Source organism: Protomyctophum bolini, assembly GCF_963924005.1.
Source record: "Protomyctophum bolini genome assembly, chromosome: 12".
Taxonomy (NCBI): domain Eukaryota; kingdom Metazoa; phylum Chordata; class Actinopteri; order Myctophiformes; family Myctophidae; genus Protomyctophum; species Protomyctophum bolini.
This window is the reverse complement of record NC_137873.1, coordinates 14,765,689-14,784,744: the sequence shown is the minus strand read 5'-3', so window position 1 is coordinate 14,784,744 and position 19,056 is coordinate 14,765,689. Positions and strand designations below refer to the sequence as shown.

General features: G+C 40.9%; 3 protein-coding genes across 6 annotated transcripts in view; 1 reads left to right on the top strand and 2 right to left on the bottom strand.

Annotated features, from left to right (window-relative positions):
* Window positions 1–2,465, top strand: part of LOC308324961 (E3 ubiquitin-protein ligase RNF31) — an 18,910-nt gene extending 16,445 nt beyond the window's left edge. For both annotated transcript variants that reach the window (XM_080777312.1, XM_080777313.1), the window contains exons 19-20: window positions 369–537; window positions 1,546–2,465. In XM_080777312.1, the coding sequence (XP_080633438.1) occupies window positions 369–537; window positions 1,546–1,686 (310 nt within the window). In that variant the 3' untranslated portion in view covers window positions 1,687–2,465. The remainder of the gene's footprint in view (window positions 1–368; window positions 538–1,545) is intronic.
* A 1,602-nt stretch (window positions 2,466–4,067) lies between these two features.
* Window positions 4,068–11,672, bottom strand: LOC308325551 (inositol monophosphatase 1-like). 3 transcript variants are annotated; one of them, XR_013965038.1, is made up of 10 exons: window positions 11,609–11,672; window positions 10,569–10,639; window positions 9,287–9,420; window positions 8,888–8,992; window positions 8,271–8,316; window positions 6,891–6,999; window positions 6,458–6,566; window positions 5,937–6,088; window positions 4,295–5,195; window positions 4,068–4,251 (listed from the first exon to the last, which is right to left on the bottom strand). XR_013965038.1 is itself a non-coding variant. In XM_080778080.1 (9 exons), exons 2-9 carry the CDS (start codon window positions 10,629–10,631, stop codon window positions 5,059–5,061), a joined length of 855 nt encoding a protein of 284 aa, XP_080634206.1. In that variant the 5' UTR covers window positions 10,632–10,639; window positions 11,609–11,672; the 3' UTR covers window positions 4,068–5,058. The 3 variants fall into 3 exon arrangements, 2 of the variants coding, with proteins under 2 accessions (XP_080634206.1, XP_080634207.1); XM_080778080.1 differs by having other exon boundaries at window positions 4,068–5,195; XM_080778081.1 differs by having other exon boundaries at window positions 4,068–5,195; window positions 10,569–10,634; window positions 11,609–11,638.
* Window positions 11,673–12,076: 404 nt separating this feature from the next.
* On the bottom strand, window positions 12,077–18,725 carry LOC308325007 (inositol monophosphatase 1-like). Its single transcript, XM_080777386.1, has 9 exons — window positions 18,603–18,725; window positions 18,409–18,484; window positions 18,170–18,303; window positions 17,621–17,725; window positions 17,133–17,178; window positions 16,237–16,345; window positions 15,149–15,257; window positions 13,286–13,437; window positions 12,077–13,201 (listed from the first exon to the last, which is right to left on the bottom strand). Exons 2-9 carry the CDS (start codon window positions 18,466–18,468, stop codon window positions 13,065–13,067), a joined length of 852 nt encoding a protein of 283 aa, XP_080633512.1. The 5' UTR covers window positions 18,469–18,484; window positions 18,603–18,725; the 3' UTR covers window positions 12,077–13,064.
* Between the last annotated feature and the right edge of the window lie 331 nt (window positions 18,726–19,056).

Sequence of the window (19,056 nt, the reverse complement as noted above, 5' to 3'; positions counted from 1 at the left end):
AATTCAAATCGTGATGAAATCGCAATTTGAATTGTGAGGCAAACAGCATAATGTTTTCAGTAATTAAGAGGATAAGAGAAAAAACGAAAGATTTTGTCTGGAAAATAATTTTGTGAAAATCGTATCGTGATTGGAATCGTATCGCGAGCTGAGCGAATCGTTACATGCCTAATATACCGTAATATGGAGTTCTGTCGTTTTTGTCGGGTGGAAACGTCATATGTCCAAAACTGTTGTGTGTCCAATCCATGTATGCCTAAATGCACTGAGTTGCACCAAGGCATTTGCGATAAGGAGCAGTTGGACAGGCCATATGTACTGTACCTGATAAAGTGGTCAGGGAGTGTATGTATTCTGCGGTTCCACAGGTTCCACTATAAGGAGGTTCTGGTGGAGTTGATAAACCAGGTGCAAGCAGATCCGGTCGTTCTGTTCGATGCGACTGAGATCTTCTCAGAGCTTCATCGCTGGAATGTCGCCGCACCACAGCCGGGGCCTCAAGAAACACAACCTCTCTACACACACCGCCTGCGACTGGTTAGCGGACACATTGTTGTTTTGACAGCAAATTTAGATTTGGTTGTAGTCGTATTATTTTTTAATAACATTTAATTTAGTTTTAGTAATATGCTATAGTCTTAGTTTTAGTCGACAAAATAACTATTCGTGCACGCGAGCGCAACCAAACCGTAACATTTTAGTCTATAGTTTTTTATTTATACGGCTCAGACCAAACACTATTTCGACTGTAACCTTTGTAAAATACGCGGCCCAGGACAATAAAAGAAGACATATCAATTCATACGTTGTTTTCTGCTGTGGTGCTTTTCGATGTGTAAACTGACACTGTATACGTTTACTGAGCTCTCTAAAGACCACAAAAGTTTCGGAACATGCCAAAGTATCACCAGACTGTCCATCATTGACCACTTGTACTGCCGAGCCAGAAACGATACATGCCGCTGTTTACAGTAGATTTCTCAATAAAATGATACAACGAAAAACAATTAATTGGAAAACAACCTGTGATACAGTATGTCTTCTTTTATATTCCTGAACCCATTAACTGACAAAGGACGCGTTCAGTAAATAGTGTTTGTTCACAAGCTGGTCCAGCCTGCTGCCATTAGACTTCAATGTATTTTGGCTCCCATGTGTGTCGATGTGGCGTCTGCCCGGCTCGTACTGTAGGCCAGTGCGAGGTAAAAATGGAAGATTATGCCTCCCGGTTTTGGGGGGGAACGGAAGGCAGGACTTTTCAGAGTAAAATCTGACATATCTGCTGGCACTCTAGCGCCTATGTTTTGAAATATTCTGGCACATTCGTTGTGTGAATAGAAACACAAGCCATGAGTTAAGAAGTACAAAACATTAATTTATGCATACATTTAAGCCTGTCACGTTTCTTCTACGTTGTAACTCACGTGTGTGTGTGTGTGTGTGTGTGTGTGTGTGTGTGTGTGTGTGTGTGTGTGTGTGTGTGTGTGTGTGTGTCTGTGTCTGTGTGTCTGTGTGTCTGTGTGTCTGTGCGCGTGCGTGTTCTAGGTTGTAACCCAGAACATTCCTCTGAGGAAACAGGGCAGCTCTCAGGTCAATGTGAAGGGTGACTGTCGACCTACAACCTCTGCTCCTAGGCCACTCCCCCAACGCACCCAGCTGAACTACTATGAAACCGATTCTGACTAACCAATCACAGACCAGAGTCAACCACCAGCACCCCAGCAAGTCAACTGAAAAACGTCACTACACAAACACACACACACACACACACACATTACTATACTGAGGACATCAACATTTTAGGACGGCAATTTTATGAACAAAACCGTTACCACATATTTTGACCGTAACTGAAAATGTGCAAGACACCAGCGTCCAACTAAATCTAAATCAGGAATAACTTAATCGGTAATCCCTAAACCAAATTTCTACAGGTTCCCTTTGTACATTCTCACTGTGCTCGACCATCTGGAACAGAGCCTTAATTAGTATCATTGGTAACATTAACTGTGAGGAAGCCTGGTCGAACTGGGAACCTCACGGTTCCCATCCAGCCGTTCTACTGGCCACTCTACCCCTGATCCACTGCCACTGCTGGAAGTAAGGAAGAGGCCTATTTTCTTTACAATATGGTTGCTGTGCATATAGCCTTATTAGCAGGTAGTCGGGTAGACACAGCCAGACGTTGCTAGACAGTGAGAGAGCTGAAGTGCAATACTCCAGTACAGTCTTTACCCATAGAAATGCATAGCAGACAGGCACAGTCAGCTGCAAAAACCTTCTGCGGACCCGGAGTCTTCTTTACGCATCACAGAATGTTTTCACAAACAAAAGTTAAACACATTGTCTTTTCTCGCTCTCCGAAACGATAGATAAATGCAGTAGAGGTTCTATTAATGTGAAACAATGTTGATTCCATATTGTTTTTTTATTCTTGCAATACACTGATGATACTGGTACTAATATTTGATGTAATAACGATAGTACATGTTGTAATGACATAATATTGCTACACATAAGACTCCTCTAGTTAGTTTGTTTAATGTAAACTGATGACATACTACATACCGTACTAAAAGTATGATATGTACAGTCAGTATATGCAAAATACTACATACTATATTATAGCACATATAATGGGACATACGGAGCTGTACTATGACTCCTGAAAGCACCAAACCTGATCTTGTAAAACTGTATGAATGTGTGAGTGTGTGTGCGTGCGTGCATACATCTCCTGTAAGCACATCGGGACCAGACCGTGCTCGGGCCGTTATATATTTTTGTATTAATACGTGGGGTCGCGGGCCAGGCACGGGCCCATTAGAAGTATTAATACGAGGGGTCGCGAGCCAGGCACGGGCCCATTAGAACTCGTCAATCTTCACATAACTGTATTCAACAGTGCCGCTTAATAGCAGCATAGAAAATAACCGTTTGTTGGACAATGCGACGCACATTGATCCCTGTCAAAAAATAACGTTTAAAAGATCATCATTCTTCATAGCACACCAAAGAAAGCAAAGTAGATCTTAAATCTTTAATTACTTATTTGCTGCAGGTCACATACTTTTGCTTTATTCTTTACGGTATGTTTATGCTTATGCCTTCTTACGCATTGTTGTTATTTGTTCGTTGACTCGTTTGCTGCTGCTGGCTCATAGTAGCATTAGTGTCTACCATAGATGGCATGCTGCTTATGTGTGTCTCTGTAATGGCAATGGTCTGTCGGATAGGCGGAAACCTATTGATGGGCTATGTGAACTTTTTTTGGACAGTGGCACGTCACATGTAGATTCATGGAACTACGTTCGAAGTTTACCTCTCTTTTTAGCAGGATGTGTGTGTTCTGTGTTTGCACGTCTGAGAGAGATACTGAGGCCAAATCTAAAAATGCCTTCTAAATCCTAACAGTTTTCTGTGTGTGTGTGTGTGTGTGTGTGTTGAAACATGTTAGTGTGTGATAATGGGTTCTATCCCATGATTGATTGTTTATTGATGACCTATGCAAACCTGTTCACTTTACACAACTGTTTTGATACCTTTAATACCAAGTGTAATTTAATTAGAAAACTGCTTCTGGTATTGATAGTGATACTACTACTGACTGACTGATACTGTTAATGTTTCTCATATTGGTACGGTTACTTTGTTCTGTTGCTGACTGTTATTGGTACTGTTACTGACTGGTCCTGTCCTGTCTCAGTGGAGTACAGAGAAGGAATTGTTCAAAACCAGCATTTTCATATTATGTGCCTTCTGTTGGAATTTGCCTTAAAAGTAGCATATCTTTGTTTCATTAAAGATGTTAAAGTTCTGAGGACATTGTATGTTTGCCGTTTAGCATTGTGACCTGAAGTTGCCTCTTAAAATCACACTGAAATGATGGGAGAACATTTTTGTTTTGACAGTCTCCGTAACTAAATTCACAGCACCCTCGTTGAGTGAATGTTTAAATGCCAACATTCAATTAATGTAATAATTGTCTGAGGTTTAGGAGTGTCTCAATGTTATGATACTTTTAAAATGTGAGCTATGATGACGTTCATGATGATAAAAGGCACCAATGACGTCACACTGTGATTTTATTAAGACTCTTCAGTGAGAGATAGACAGAACACAGATGCAGTACTACATAGGATACTGATACAATGCATGGACAAACGTGTAGAAAATGTGAAAAAGAAAAAAACTATCTAGGCTCTAGGTACTTTGTTCTGCTTATCAACAAATTACTTAACTGTAATGGTTCTATTGCAGTGGTTCTCAACCATTTCTGGATCCTGGATCTGACCAGTAACCGTGGCCAGATGGGTGGGCCGTGTGCGTCCCCTTTTTCTCCGAATTGTCGTTAATCCAGGTGATTCCTCCCCACACACATTGCTGTGTTGTCACTGCTGTTGTATCCTACTGACTCACCTGCCAGTGAGCCCCCACCGGAAGGTCATAGGGCCTTCCTGCTACTCCTCCCACCCAATACTCCCTACTGACAGGTCACAGGAGTACATGCAATGATCACGTTCCCCCCCCCCCCCCGATCATCATTACAATCTCAAGTGTATTGGCAATTATTTGGGGGCCACTTGCAATACCCTCACGGCCCACCCGTGGTCCCCGGCCTGCAGGTTGAGAACCTCTGTTCTATTGGATCATTTATCGGTGGGTTCTATTGTTATTTGTAGAGTACCGAAGTCCTGACGTCACTCACGCTATGCCCTGGCTCACGGAAGTACTTTTTCCTTTGAAATTCCCATAGAGAAGTCTTAGACCGTGTCAGATAAGAACTGTTGTGTTCCAACAATAAACAAACCAGTCCCGCGATTCTGTCAAGTACGGTATGTGATTCTGTGTTGCCTATGATAGCGAGTTATATTTGATAACTGATTACGTCTGCGTTTACTTTGGATACATTTGTACTTTTTCACCGCCACAACCGTCAGTTGATACTTAAAGTAAAATTGTGGGGCTCATTTGTTATATTTTTTAACACAGTTCTCAACTCCGTGACCCAGGGGAATAGCGGCCTCTAGTCTGACAGTGATGTCCAACTTCGGTTTTCTATTTGGTTGTGTTTGGTTCTATTGGGTCGTCGTCCCTCGTGGGGGTGAAGGCGTCAATTTCTTTGATGATTCTTTGTGCGATGGTTTTGTTGTTGGCCGCCACAACCCTCCTGGACATCAAGTCCAATGGACCACCTACATCACACACACACACACACACACACACACACACACACACACACACACACACACACACACACACACACACACACACACACACACACACACACACACACACACACACACACACACACACACACACACACACACACACACACACACACACACACACACACACACACACACACACAGATATTACAGTGAGGAACTATTAATACGCTCCAGACATTTTTCATTGGTTGCGGTTTCATTTAGGGGCATATCCACAAAATGTTCACTGCTATAATACATTTTATGTTCAACCACTTTTGACAGCTCCCAGACACACTGATACTAACACATTATGCAGTTGCAGCAGCATTGGTCTGCTCGCAAGTAGAATGGTTGATGCTTTTTGTTTAGAAGCGCTCGTTTTCAGTAACTTGGTTAACCCAAGCCATTTGTACAGGTGCAATATTGGTTAATTTATTGTCGTTTAATATGATGATGGGTTGTCAATTGAGGGTATTACAACTTAGTTGCTTGCAGCTACAGTATGGTATGTTATGTGTAAGTGTATGTTACAGTATGTGTATTTCTGCATTGTCTCTTTCGGGTGGAAACCTCAAATGTCCAAAACAGTTACTTCAAATTAAAAAAGTAGCAGATCTACAAGCTCAAAACTAATTGCTTCAGTATAAACATTAAAACATGGAGAGGTTTCTGCCTGACAGCAACAATATAGCAGGTATAAGTGTATTATGGTAGGCTACCTACCTCCCACATCCATCAGGACGCCACCAGCCTCGGTGACGATGACAGCACCAGCAGCGAAGTCCCAGCAGTGAACTCCTGTCTCGTAGTACACATCCACACAGCCCGACGCTACCAGACACATGTTGGTGGCTGCTGTTCCCACTCCTCTAATCCTGTTTACATACAATTAGGGATGTCACGATTACACATTTAAGTTAACCAATAATTGCAATTATTGAACATTGGAACGTTGCAAACTGTTTGCCTTTTAGGCTATTCACTCCCCCAAAAAAGTTAAATAGTGGAGATAGTCTACAATAATCTACAAGCTTACAAGTGACGTGTTTAAAGCTTGTAGATCTGCTATTTCTCGTGTCAGTGTCCCCAGAAAATAGTCCTCAGGACTTTCTTGTGGTTATTCCTTTAGCCTTAATGTCTTACTGTACCACGTGTTGTTTACATTTCCGACTAAAGTATCAATACAAAAAAAGACTGTTTAGTACTAGTCATAGTAGTAGTAATGTAGTAAAGTATGTACTCACCCATGTACTGGCAGACAGAGTATTTTTCGGAGGGAGCTGAAGATTTTGTCGACAACCTCAGGGTCTCTGTTGGACCCGAATTCTGTCGCCACGATGGACTGGTTGATGTCTTACAGGAAACACAATAAAATACTGTCATGTGATATAGGCTACTGACAGGCAACTAGAAAAGACACGTCAGATGTTTTGATCTGATTGTTTGGACAGATTAATGTCACTGGTAGAAACTGGGTATCTGAACTGCCCACAGTCCACCAACGAGACAGAAACGGTGACATCTCATGAATGAACATTAGTGAGGACCAATTATATGATAAAATTAAATTTATCGCAATTACTCGAGTGACAATTAATCATACAACAGATTATGGCATCAGTATTTCAATCGTTATCATCATTACTATAGTTATCGTTCTCGGAGTAATGAACTGACCTGTGTTTTGTGACACCTGCAGAGGGATTCCATTGCAGAACGCTCCTTTACCTCTCCTGGCCGTGTACATTTTATCCTCTATGCAACTGTATACCACACCAAACTCCAGCTACGGTAAACAAATAGTATTATTATTATTTACACAACTAGAAACTCCATCTAAGACTTTGGTTCAGTAGTTTCCAAACCATCTGTCTGGGAGGAAGCAAAGAGTGTTTTTTTAATGCTAGTCTATCTGAGAGTAAGGATGTACTATATGGAGTTCCTCAGGGTAGTTGTTTAGGTCCACTTTTATTTTCAATTTTTACAAATGATATGCCTTATGTTTTAGATAAAGCAACTATGGTTATGTATGCAGATGATTCGACCATGTTTAGCGCTGCAACAACGTGCAATATACTGAATGAAGTTTTAACAAAGGAATTACAATTGGTGTCAAATTGGAGGAAAACAAATTGATCTTGAATGTTTCCAAGAGAAAGTGCATTGTCTTGGGCACTAAGCATATGCAGGCTGGAGACTCCCGACTGAGTTTAACTATGACGGGACCCCAATACAGCAAGTTAATAAAATAAAGTTACTTGGTGTTGTTGTGGAAATTTAGGGATAAACATCTAATAATACTCTAAGTTACAGAAGTTACAGTTTGGTTGTTTATGACGAATTGATGAATTGTTTGACTTGGTCGGATCATATTGATACAGTTGTTGTAAAAATGGGGCAGGGTTTTGCGGTTACATGCAGATGCTCTCCCTATGTTACACCACTAATAAGAATGGTGTAACACAGGAATTAGTGCTTTCACATTTGGAGTATTGTATGGTTGTGTGGTCCTCTGCTGCTAAAGAGATACAAAAACTCCAGCTAGCACAAAATAGAGCTGCAAGATTAGTGCTGAACTGCTCTTTTAAAACCAATGTTTCTAGGATGCACCACAGTTTAGTATGGCTAACTGTAGAGGCTAAATTAACTGCTAGTCTTATACAATTTACCAGAAATGCAATCATTGAGGGAAAGCCAGAGATCAACTATTTAGTTCAGGTCTAAAACACCCAACAGTGGAACTCATTATCTGTTAACATAAAACAAATCAAAAGTAAATCTTTTAAAAAAGCATTATTGCGAGAGGTCACACAATTAGACTGATGTGCTTTGTACATGATATTGCTTTTGTACATGTTTAACCTACATTGTCTATTTATCTTTGGCATTCTAATGTAATTTAATTTAGATTTAGACAGACAAGTGTCAGTTGTCGTTGTATGTATATGGTATTGTATAATGTTGTTTTGGTGGGACCCGACCCAGTGTTTAGGAACCAGTGCTAAAGTATATACTATAACTTTATACTATCTATAATAATAATAGCAGTAGTAGTACCTCTCTGTTGACAGCGAAGCCGATTGAAACAGCAACAAAGGGATATCTGGAGGGAATTATTGGTATTATTGGGTTACAGTATATTACTAATACTAAAGGTTATATTTCTGAAGGTGCAAACAGTGGTGGAAAGTAACTAAGTACATTTACTTGAGTACACAATTTTGAGGTATTTGTGCTTTACTGGAGTATTTCCAATTTCCAATACATTAAAGTTTTCAAATTAATGTAGTGGAGTAAAAGTAAGTTACTAGTTACTTTGATTATTATTACAAAACATACGGTACATTAAACACTTCAGCCGTACAGCCCTTTGAAAATACCCGATCTACAGGCTCAGAATGTTCCGTGATGCAACACATTGAGAGCTTGTAGATCTGCTATTTTCAAAACATCTATACACATTTGAAAACTTGAAATGGGACATTCTGCATAGTGAGTACTTCTTACTTTTGGTACTTTTAATTACATTTTGATGCCAATACTTTTGTACTTTTACTCAAGTACATTTTGAATTCCGGACATTTACTTAGTTCTACATTGCAGTACTTTCTTCCACCACTGGGTACAAAGCAGAAGTGATTGACCAGTAGTAATGGTCATGGTGGTATATTTACCCGTGCACAAAGTTGGTGGTTCCGTCCACTGGGTCAACGATCCACGTTGGGTTGTCTGTCAGAACACACGCTTCTCCTGCTGCCACAGACTCCTCCCCTATGAAACTAACCAATGAACAATAATCACATGTGTAAACCTATTCAATAACCACTAATCATATACATAAACCTAATCAACCATTAATCACATACATAAACCTAATCAATAACCAGTAATCATATACTGTACATAAACCTAATCCTATAAAACTACCTCCCCATAGTAGAGGAGAGGTTTTTATTACTCTTCCCAACAATTTATTTGTAGTAAAACAAAATCAAAAATCAAAAGGATTTTGAAGTTTGAGTTGCCATTTTCATTTTGTGCGTGCACGACTGCGTGTGCGTGCCGTGCGCTACCTATGCGTAGGGTATTTCTCCTTCACCGATTGGATGATGAGTTGCTCCACCTTCTGGTCAGTCTGGGTCACCAGGTCAACAGAGGAACTCTTCAGCATCACCGTCATGTCGGGCTGGACCGCCTCCCGCACCATCTGTCAATCACACGGTCCATCCATGCATTATGGCAGGTAGATCATACAGTACAGCTGGCAGCCCCACCTTCACTGCATTAATGCAGCCCCCAGGTTAATATCCAAATATTGATATACAATTTATTTCAGCTGTTACAATTCCAAACATGAAAACATGACCCGCTTTAATTATTTAATTACAGTCTATATTAGTAGCTGAATGACTATAGGATTAAAAATCTATTGTCTTTTTTTCTGTCCAATGTATTTGCATTTAAGTTCATAATGTTAACATAAGTAGCCTAAACATGTTACTTTTCGGGATTCCAGTTCAAAAATAGCAAGAAACTATATTCAAGATATCAATTCAAATATAGCAAAAATAGCAGATATACAAGCTATTATATATATATATGATACGACAGTATATGCAATGTGGCCCTCTGGAGTGGCCCTCTCCGTCTTCAAAGTTGCCCACCCCTAATGTAGATCTACCGTCAATCACACAGTCAATGGGCTGATTGGGCTCTATGCTCTAGTCTGCAGCCATAATGGAAAGAAATTGTGCCTTCCTTAAGTTCCTTACTTTTCCTTCATTCTATAACGAATCTCTGTTCCATTTAGTGTAGCACAGTAATTCTCAAACCTTTTCATTTCAAGGACCCCCATAACTCTGAGAGTGAACAAATGAACAGGTCCATTTGGAGCCACCTCAAGGAGCCATGAGGGTCCTATTGGACCACCCTTTGACATTGGACCTGGTGTAGCAGAGTGTTTCCAGTGAGCCACCATGCACAATATCAGCAACCTGACTCTGTTTAACCAGAATGGAACAGAGCCTTCATTATGAATGGAAAACTGTGAAGGAAGTAGGGAAGCTGCCTAGCGTTAGATATCCTTCTAACACTACAGACCAGAGCTAGAAGCTGCACAATTTCATTGCAAACTGACCAGTAGCATACTTTAAATCACTCAATAGCCCATACTAGTTTCAAATGTAATAATGAAGGGATATTAGAAATTATTATTATTAAATGTAAATGTTTTATTTAATATACAAATGCATTTGAAAGGTGTCCGCACAGCCGCCCACACACACACACACACACACACACACACACACACACACACACACACACACACACACACACACACACACAGCTACTCACTGCTCCAGCAGTGCGGGCCAGCCCCACTGCATGGTCCATTACACTCTGCCATGTGTCCCCCATACTCTGTACTAGAGAGGAGAGGAGAAATATGAGCAGTTAGAGGATGTGTCCTTACAAGGGCTTTTGTCATGTTCAGATGATTCTCTTGGAATATAGTGGAGGTGGAGCTGGGTGCACCCATCTTATTGGAATATTGTGCACGATCGGAAATAGCTCACTGAGGCGAGTGCACTCCGGTGTGATATTTCCATACGCGCCGCCCATAGTGGAGCTGGGTGCAAGCAGCTTATTTCTGAATTAACCTGGCTAATAAACCAGACCGAATCAGCCGTTGGCAAAACAAAATTGCCTGACAGTGTGATTTGAGTCTGGGTTATTAGCCAGGCTATTTCTGAATGACTGAGACCGTTGTTATATAATCATTTCAGAAAAACAAGTAGAACATAGAAATATCACACATTGTTCTCTGACCTGTTTTATTTATTATGTGTACATTTGATCATCTTAAGGACGTATCTAAAGAGCACAGAGTACATTTCACACTTGTAACTTGTTGATATTAAATAGCAACAAATTAGGCAGCTTATAAACTATATAATGTGATGTTAATAACGCTCTAAATAGCATTCTGACCTGACATTAGGGATTATAGTTACTCTGACTTTGGTGCCATCTCCTGACATAAAGAGTAACAGCAGCCTCAGAGTTTAAGTCATTCTATGCTCTTTGATAACTCAATAGCATTATATAATGTTCACAGCGAAACACAATGGATGAGAAAACAATGGGTGATATGCCTTATTTTATTTTCATTAACAGATTATTGTACAAAGATCACCATTACTTAAAATAACACTGTTTATTCATCTCATTGGTTTCAATTTCAAAGCTTTTCTTCAAACTTTGTCCTGCGTGACCTCTCCTTCTCAAATGTACTCCTTGCCTCTGTCGCTGCTAACAAACAACCAATCTGTTTTTAATTAACTGGTTTAATTATTGTTAAATTAACTTTTAAAACAGAGACATGACATTCTTACCGGTTTGTTTGGTTTTCTTCCCTTTCTGTCACAAACCCCTTCCTTCCGTGTTTATCTCTACAAGAAACATACCAAGGTTACGACACTGACGTCATAAGTAAGCGTCACTTGAGCCTGATTTGAGTGTTTTAGATGGGATGCGCAGGCCACGTCGAATTAATCCACGTCTAAAAAAATCATTTTTATTCATTCAATGCTTAGGAAGGAATTCCTAAGGAATCTTCCTTGGTTTATTCTAGGTTTGTTCTTCATGTTGAAGATTCCATAAGGACAGACGTGTGAGATGCTGCCAGCCTGCCACCCGGTGGCCACAGTATATAACAGCATGTAGACTTCAGCTTCAAGTAACTTTGAATAATAAAATGCATTATTGTCTAAACATTTTGTACAAAATGCAAAGAGACAACATTTTGGTACTGGCATCTTAATGTATTTCACATTACAATGAAAAAATTACAAAGGCTGAATTCTCCAAAATGTGGCAATTTACTGTAGGCCTATCCTATTTGATAATCCAGGATTCATATTTACATTTTGAGGGGTGCTAGCCCCTCCTGTGTCCAGCTTGGAGGGTTTGTGTACACACAAACATTGTAAGCCATTCACAATGAATGGCCAGTTGTGAGTGTTTGACCTAACACAAACATTGAATGGCATTGACATTGAAGACGAAAGTGAGGACACAAATTGTGATTGGCCGGTATGAGATGATCTATGACGATGTCTGATGATAAGAGCGCCCCTCACTTCACACAGGTGTGATTTTTAATGTGTTTTCAGTAATTGGTTGACATGTTTTAAAGAATTGCATATCCCAAAGAAACAAAACAATTAAATAAGACAAGAAATGGGCCTTAGACAGAACTGTACAATATGCAGTTGTGTATGAGGTATTATTAACGAATAAAGAATATTAAAGAGTGATACATTGTTTTCATGATGTTCACAAGTGGCTACATGAGTCTGTATTACAACTAGTAGCGCCTACATGAGTCTGTATTACAACTAGTAGGGCCTAAGTAGTATAGTAAGCCAGTTATCCCTGTGGAAACTTTTTTGACACCTCCCGAAACTGTAGCTGTTGGCTGGAAACTTTCGATGTCCATGACTGGTACTTTTTAATACCAGTTTGGTACTGCTACATGGATCTGTATATATAGTCACATAAGCACTTGTTAATACTTTTCATTGGTTCAACATTTATGAAATGTACACACGCTTAACCACTTTTACTTTCAAAGATTTTCCTCAAAATAGCATATTATGTATTTATATTGGCCATATGGCGTCTATCGCCCTAAACAAACATTAAAAAGTCCATAGACTTGGCTGCCATATGACATAATCTTCAAAAGCCATGCATTTGACGGCCTATAGCGCCCCTAAGAAAAATCATAAAAAGTTGAAATATGGAGAATAGGAGGTTTCTGCATGCGTAGAGGTCGATTCGGTGTTTCTAGTATAAGAATGGGTTAAGAGGATCCTCGTCATCACGGCGACAGGGGAAGGCGCGGACCACCTTTGCGATGCTATTGGCCACGTCCACAGAGCTGGCAGCGATGACCTTCCGGGACATCATGTCAAACTGAGACCCTGAGAGAGATATACACACATGACACTGAGAGAGAGTACCACCACACATGCCTGCCTGTCTGCCTGTCTGTCTGTTGTGCTTACCATCGGTATCCATGACGACGCCTCCCGCCTCGGAGACGATGAGTGTGGAGGCAGCGATGTCCCAGCAGTGCATCCCGATGTGGTAATATGCATCCGCTGCTCCTGTGGCTATGAGGCACATGTCTACCGCTGCTGTGCCTACCGCACGCACACTGACACACACACACACACACACACACACACACACACACACACACACACACACACACACACACACACACACACACACACACACACACACAGGAATTCATATTACATCAACATTCTAAGAAAGTGATTTTATGAATGCCATTTTTAACCATGAGCCTAAAGCTGGAGAATAGCAGCTCTACATGCCCACAACAACGCGTGTTGCATCAACTGTTGCTGCTGTTCTGTCCTACTGACACTTCTGGCAGTGAGGAGCCCCCACGGCCCCACCGGGAGGACGTAGAGTCTCCACCGTACTCCCGCCCAACACTCCCTGTTGACAGGTGCTGCAGCCCGTAGGCATTCATAGACAAATATCACCCTCCCCGCATCCGTGTTTCCTCCCCCGAACACAGGCCAATGGGCTCAATGCACACTGACACACCATTTTAGAAAGAACTTGGGCCCCTTCTGTTTTGTCGAAACTCAGAAGTGCAGAGTTTGCTGCTAGGCATCTTCCAACATCACACTCTGGTAACTACATCTCCCAGAGTGCACCAGCAAGATGGCTGCTCGTTTGGCTGAGCTGGAACACCTGAAAAGGCTGGAGGGAGCATTCAAACAAACTATACACCAGAGACAAGAAGCAAGATTTACTCGGCATGTTCCAAGTCCAAAGACGCCAATGGTCAGTGATATTATTTTGTCTTAATCAGTGATATTTGTAAATACTGCTTAATGTGTTTAAAATCTGGCTTTAATGGAATAATGTATTTAGTAACTGCTACAGTTTGGATTGGAGAAGGACCACATTGCAGTATTTCATGTTATGATTGGAAGCTTTCATTTGTGTTTCAAAAGTATAACTTTACAAAATAAGACAAAGTTAGAAATGATTTACTTGAATAATTTAAAATACTAACTAAAATGTGAACAGTTCATGTTTCACTGTGTTAAAGGTTTAAAATGCCTAGTTGGAAAAGAGCTGAGCTACAAGCTCAAGGATCAGCTAATTATCTAATTTCTTTATTCCAAGTGTTTAAATGGTTAATTTGAAATATTTAATTAAAATGGTTCTTAAAATGACTTTGCTAAATTCGTTTAAAAGTCCTTTAAATAAGGCATTGGATTGCTTAAAATACATTAATTGTTTAAAATATTGTTTAAAAACAAGACTTGAAACTAACCAAATCAACAAATGAAGCCAACTGTGCACAGCATGAAAAAGTTGGAAAATAAAAGTTGAATGAGTTGGAAATCTTGGAGTTGTTTCCTTAATGTCCTTTGGAGTGGAATTAGAGTTTGACTTGACACCTTCCCTACTTCCTTAACAGGTGTTATACTATACCATTATCAATGATACTAATGAAGGCTCTGTTCCTTTCTGGTCAAACAGAGTCAGGGTGCTGCATGCTATTGTACATGTTGGCTAGCTCACTAGAAACACTCCCCTGCCCCATACGGCTTTGTAACTCTGAGTTACTTATGGTCCGGGGGTCCTTGAAATTAAACAGTTTGAGAACCACTGTACACTAAATGAACAGAGCCCTAATTAGTATAATGGGTGGATTCAGATTTTACGGGGGCCAGTTTCGAATTGCAGCTGTCCGTAGGTGCCCTTTGAGAGCGGTTTTGAACTGTGCCACCTGAGCACCCCTGCATGGCGATATACTGGTAGTCACACTTTGCGGTTGTACATAAGGTGACATCATAGTTTCAGTAGGATTCTCTTACCCATGGATAGGTAGCTTAAGCAGTTTGTAGATGTTGGAGGTCATCGTTAACAGGGACAAATCATCTCTCTCTGCTCCGATCTCTGTCACCACTACACACTGATGGATGTCTGTTACACACATGCACGCACGGCATGCAGGTTAAGAAACAAAGTTGGACCACATGGACTCTGAAAGACAGACAGACAGGCTTTTACTCCACTACATTTATTTGAAAACTTTACTTAATAGTTACTTTGTAGATTTTGATTATTATAAACATTTCGGCCCTATATATTTTGGCCATTTGAAAATGGCAAGCTCACAAGCTTACTATTGACCATATGCATACCGAGGTCATCTTGCCATAAGTTGGCAGGGTGGTAACTAGATGCAATTTGAATTTCCCATTGACAGCCCATACATCCAAACAGAAAAGTCCTATCTGATTGTATTAAACAACGTCAAACTCAGCCAACATTGCAGATGTACGAAAAGCTTTAATTAGCTTCTTTCTAGTGTTCGTTTCATAAAGATCCACTACAGACATGTTATGAGCTACTTTCTTTCCTTGCAGGTGATTATTTTTTAAGTGTTGCAGTTTGAAAGTGCTCGTTGGATATCACTCAACTGCCCTGCATACCACCTGGTGTGCAAGCATAAGGTTGCGGTGTGCAAGAATAAGGTAAATTGGTCGCATTGCGACACATTTTGATGCTATTCTCTAATTATTTTAAGTATAAGTATGGCCTGGGCCATGGCTCAGTGGTCCAGGCACCTTGACTGGCAATCTAGTCTGGTAGTGTGCCGCAGGTTCGACTCCCGATCCTGACCTCCCTTACTGCATGTCTTCCCCCCATCCCTCTCCCCATTTCCTGTCCGCCTATACTGTAAAAAGAAATATATATATATATTTTATATTAAATATATTTAAAAACGTACTAGTACTTTTACTTTTGGTACTTAAATAGATTTTGATGCCAAGTAAAGTTTGAATTCCAGACTTTTACCTGTAACAGAGTATTTCTATAATGCAGTATTGGTACTTTTACTTTACTTTTACGTAGCACTGGTACAGTAGTTGGTAGATAGGAAGGTAGGTATAGGTACCTTTCTGGTGAGACACATGTAGAGGGACTCCGTTCAGAAAAGCTCCTTGTCCTCTCTCAGCACTGAACATCTTATCTTCGACACAGCTGTACACGATGCCAAACTCCACCTGAACCACGCCACACAACCAAAGAATATACACCACCTCCTGAACCACGCCACACAACCAAAGAATATACACCACCTCCTGAACCACATCACACAACCAACAGAATATACTCCACCTCCTGAACCACACCAAACAGGTGGTTACCGTTGATAGTAGCCTACTAATGAAGGCTCTGTTCAATTCTGGTCAAACGTATGCAGGTGTGGATCGTAAGCGTGCTGTCATGCAGTTAAAGTTAGGGTACTTTTTCCACCACTGGTGTTGTGTTATTAGTACTAACTCCAACTCCAAGGACACATTTTTATACTTTATACGGCTCCATGGGTTGGTCCACTTTAACATCTCGCATCTCTGTAATCTTCCATCTTCCAAATCTTTCCTAGTTCAGATTCCTCTCAACCTAAATCAAAATCCGAGGTTGGAAAAAGGACTATTTCACATTTTGGGCCTCGGTCATGGAACGACCTGCAGACCAGACTCAAATTGGCTCCTGTGATTCATAAAAAAACTTTGAAAAGGATTAGCATGGACGTACTTATACCAGAAACTTTTCCTGCTTAGCCAATTTTAAAACATGTTTTTAGGTTTACTGGTCCCTCTCCCGATCTGTTGTTTTACATTTTAATTATGTTTCCCTGAGCTTTCTAGGTAGTTATACATATGTCTGTCATTGTTCTGTATTTGTAATTGCTGGCAATATTTGTAATAAATATGCCTTTTGGCCAGCTCACACTCGTAAGGGAGACAGTCACAATGTGTTTTTTACTGGTGGTTTAGTAGTGTCTACCTGTTTGTTGACAGCGAAGGCAATAGATATGGCTACGAAAGGAAACCTGCAATCAGAATGAAAGGAAGACATGAGGATGATTGTATACATTGCATTTTGTGATCTGCAGTTGTTTTACTATCTTTGATGTGAATGAAGGATTGACACTATACCCCTTTGAACTGAGCACAACACTAACCCAACTGCCCAGTGACAAACGGAATAAGACTGTTGTACTGGTCAGCTCCCAGTATAACAATATTAGACTGTGGTTGTACTAGTCAGCATGAGCTCCCAGTACAACAGTATCAGACTGTGGTTGTACTGGTCAGCTCCCAGTACAACACCATTAGACTATGTTTGTACTGGTCAGCTCCCAGTACAACAACATTAGACTGTGGCTGTACTGGTCAGCTCCCAGTACAATAGGTTGTACTGGTCATCTCCCAAAAATGTTGACATATTATTGCTTATAGCAGCTGTAATTTTAATAATAATAGTGTTGCAACCTGTGAACAAAGTTGACGGTTCCATCGATGGGGTCGATGATCCATGTTGGGCTGTCAGTCAAAACCACCGGCTCCCCTGCTACTACAGACTCCTCCCCTATAAACCTGAGGGGTCAAAGGTCAAACTCCCATGAACCTGTGAGGTTAAAGGGATATTGATTATGGAGACTTTCATTCATGGATTGAAGTCCATGAAGAAGTCATGGATAATTGATTTGTGTCTCCATAGTGAACCACTGTGCTGGTCATGAAATTATTAGTAATGTGACAAAAACGAAAAATATCCCTGAATTCAAGTCTCCATGGAGAGAGTAATAGTATAGTAATTATGGAGGTGAACTATACATTTAAAGGTTAAACACTAGAGACTCCTCCCCTATGAACCTGAAAGGTCAAAGGTCAAACACAAAAGCATCGCATGACCACTTCCTGTTCCTAATACATAGTCTCACATAGCCAGACTACTAGATTCCACAGTCTCGGACTACACCTCTGTAGGCAGGCAAGCAAGCAGGCAGACAGGCAGACAGACAGACAGACAGACCGAACCTGTGATCAGGGTATGTCTCTCTGATAGAGGATATAAGTAGGTTTTCTACATTCTGGTCAGTCTCAGTCACCAGGTCAGCAGGAGAACTCTTCAACTTGACATCTTTCTGCCGGTGGAACCCCTCCAACACCATCTATAATAATAATAATAATATTAATAATAATCACACACACACACACGCACACGCTCGCTTGCACACACACACACACACACACGCGACAGACAGACCGACCGGTACCTGACTAGCGTCTCTGGCCAGATGAATCCCAAACTCCAAACATTCCGTCCATTCTCCCATGATGCAGCGCAAACCCCTGGACGTAACCATGGAAACCACAGTCAATAACAACCACAAATAATCCATAATCTCCATGTGTGTAATAATCAACGAATAATCACCATCAATAATACTGAGAGTAATCAGAGGTTTACCTTCAGGTGAATTCAGCTGTTCCAGACACACTTTTACCTCACTCAACTTTATACATGCTGCTCCGGAGTCAGACCACACCCCTCTAGCAGCTGTCACCCAACCAGTGGTACTGGGAAGTAAATAAGTACATTTGCGTATACTTCTAGGAAAACAACTCACGTTTCGCTGGTGTCCCCCCTTCCCAGCCAATCAGAATAAAGCACGTACTGTTCACCCCGACAACCAATCACTGAGCACTAAACAGTCATGTGTAGAACGTGGAGCATGCAGCAGATGTGTGTGTGTGTGTGTGTGTGTGTGTGTGCGTGCGTGTGTATGCGTCTGTCTGTCTGACTGACAGACCGACAGACAGACAGATGCATATGCACGCACGCACGCACACTGTCTGTCCGAGACAGACAGACAGACTTACAGATGCATACGCACGCACGCACACACACACATCTGCTGCAT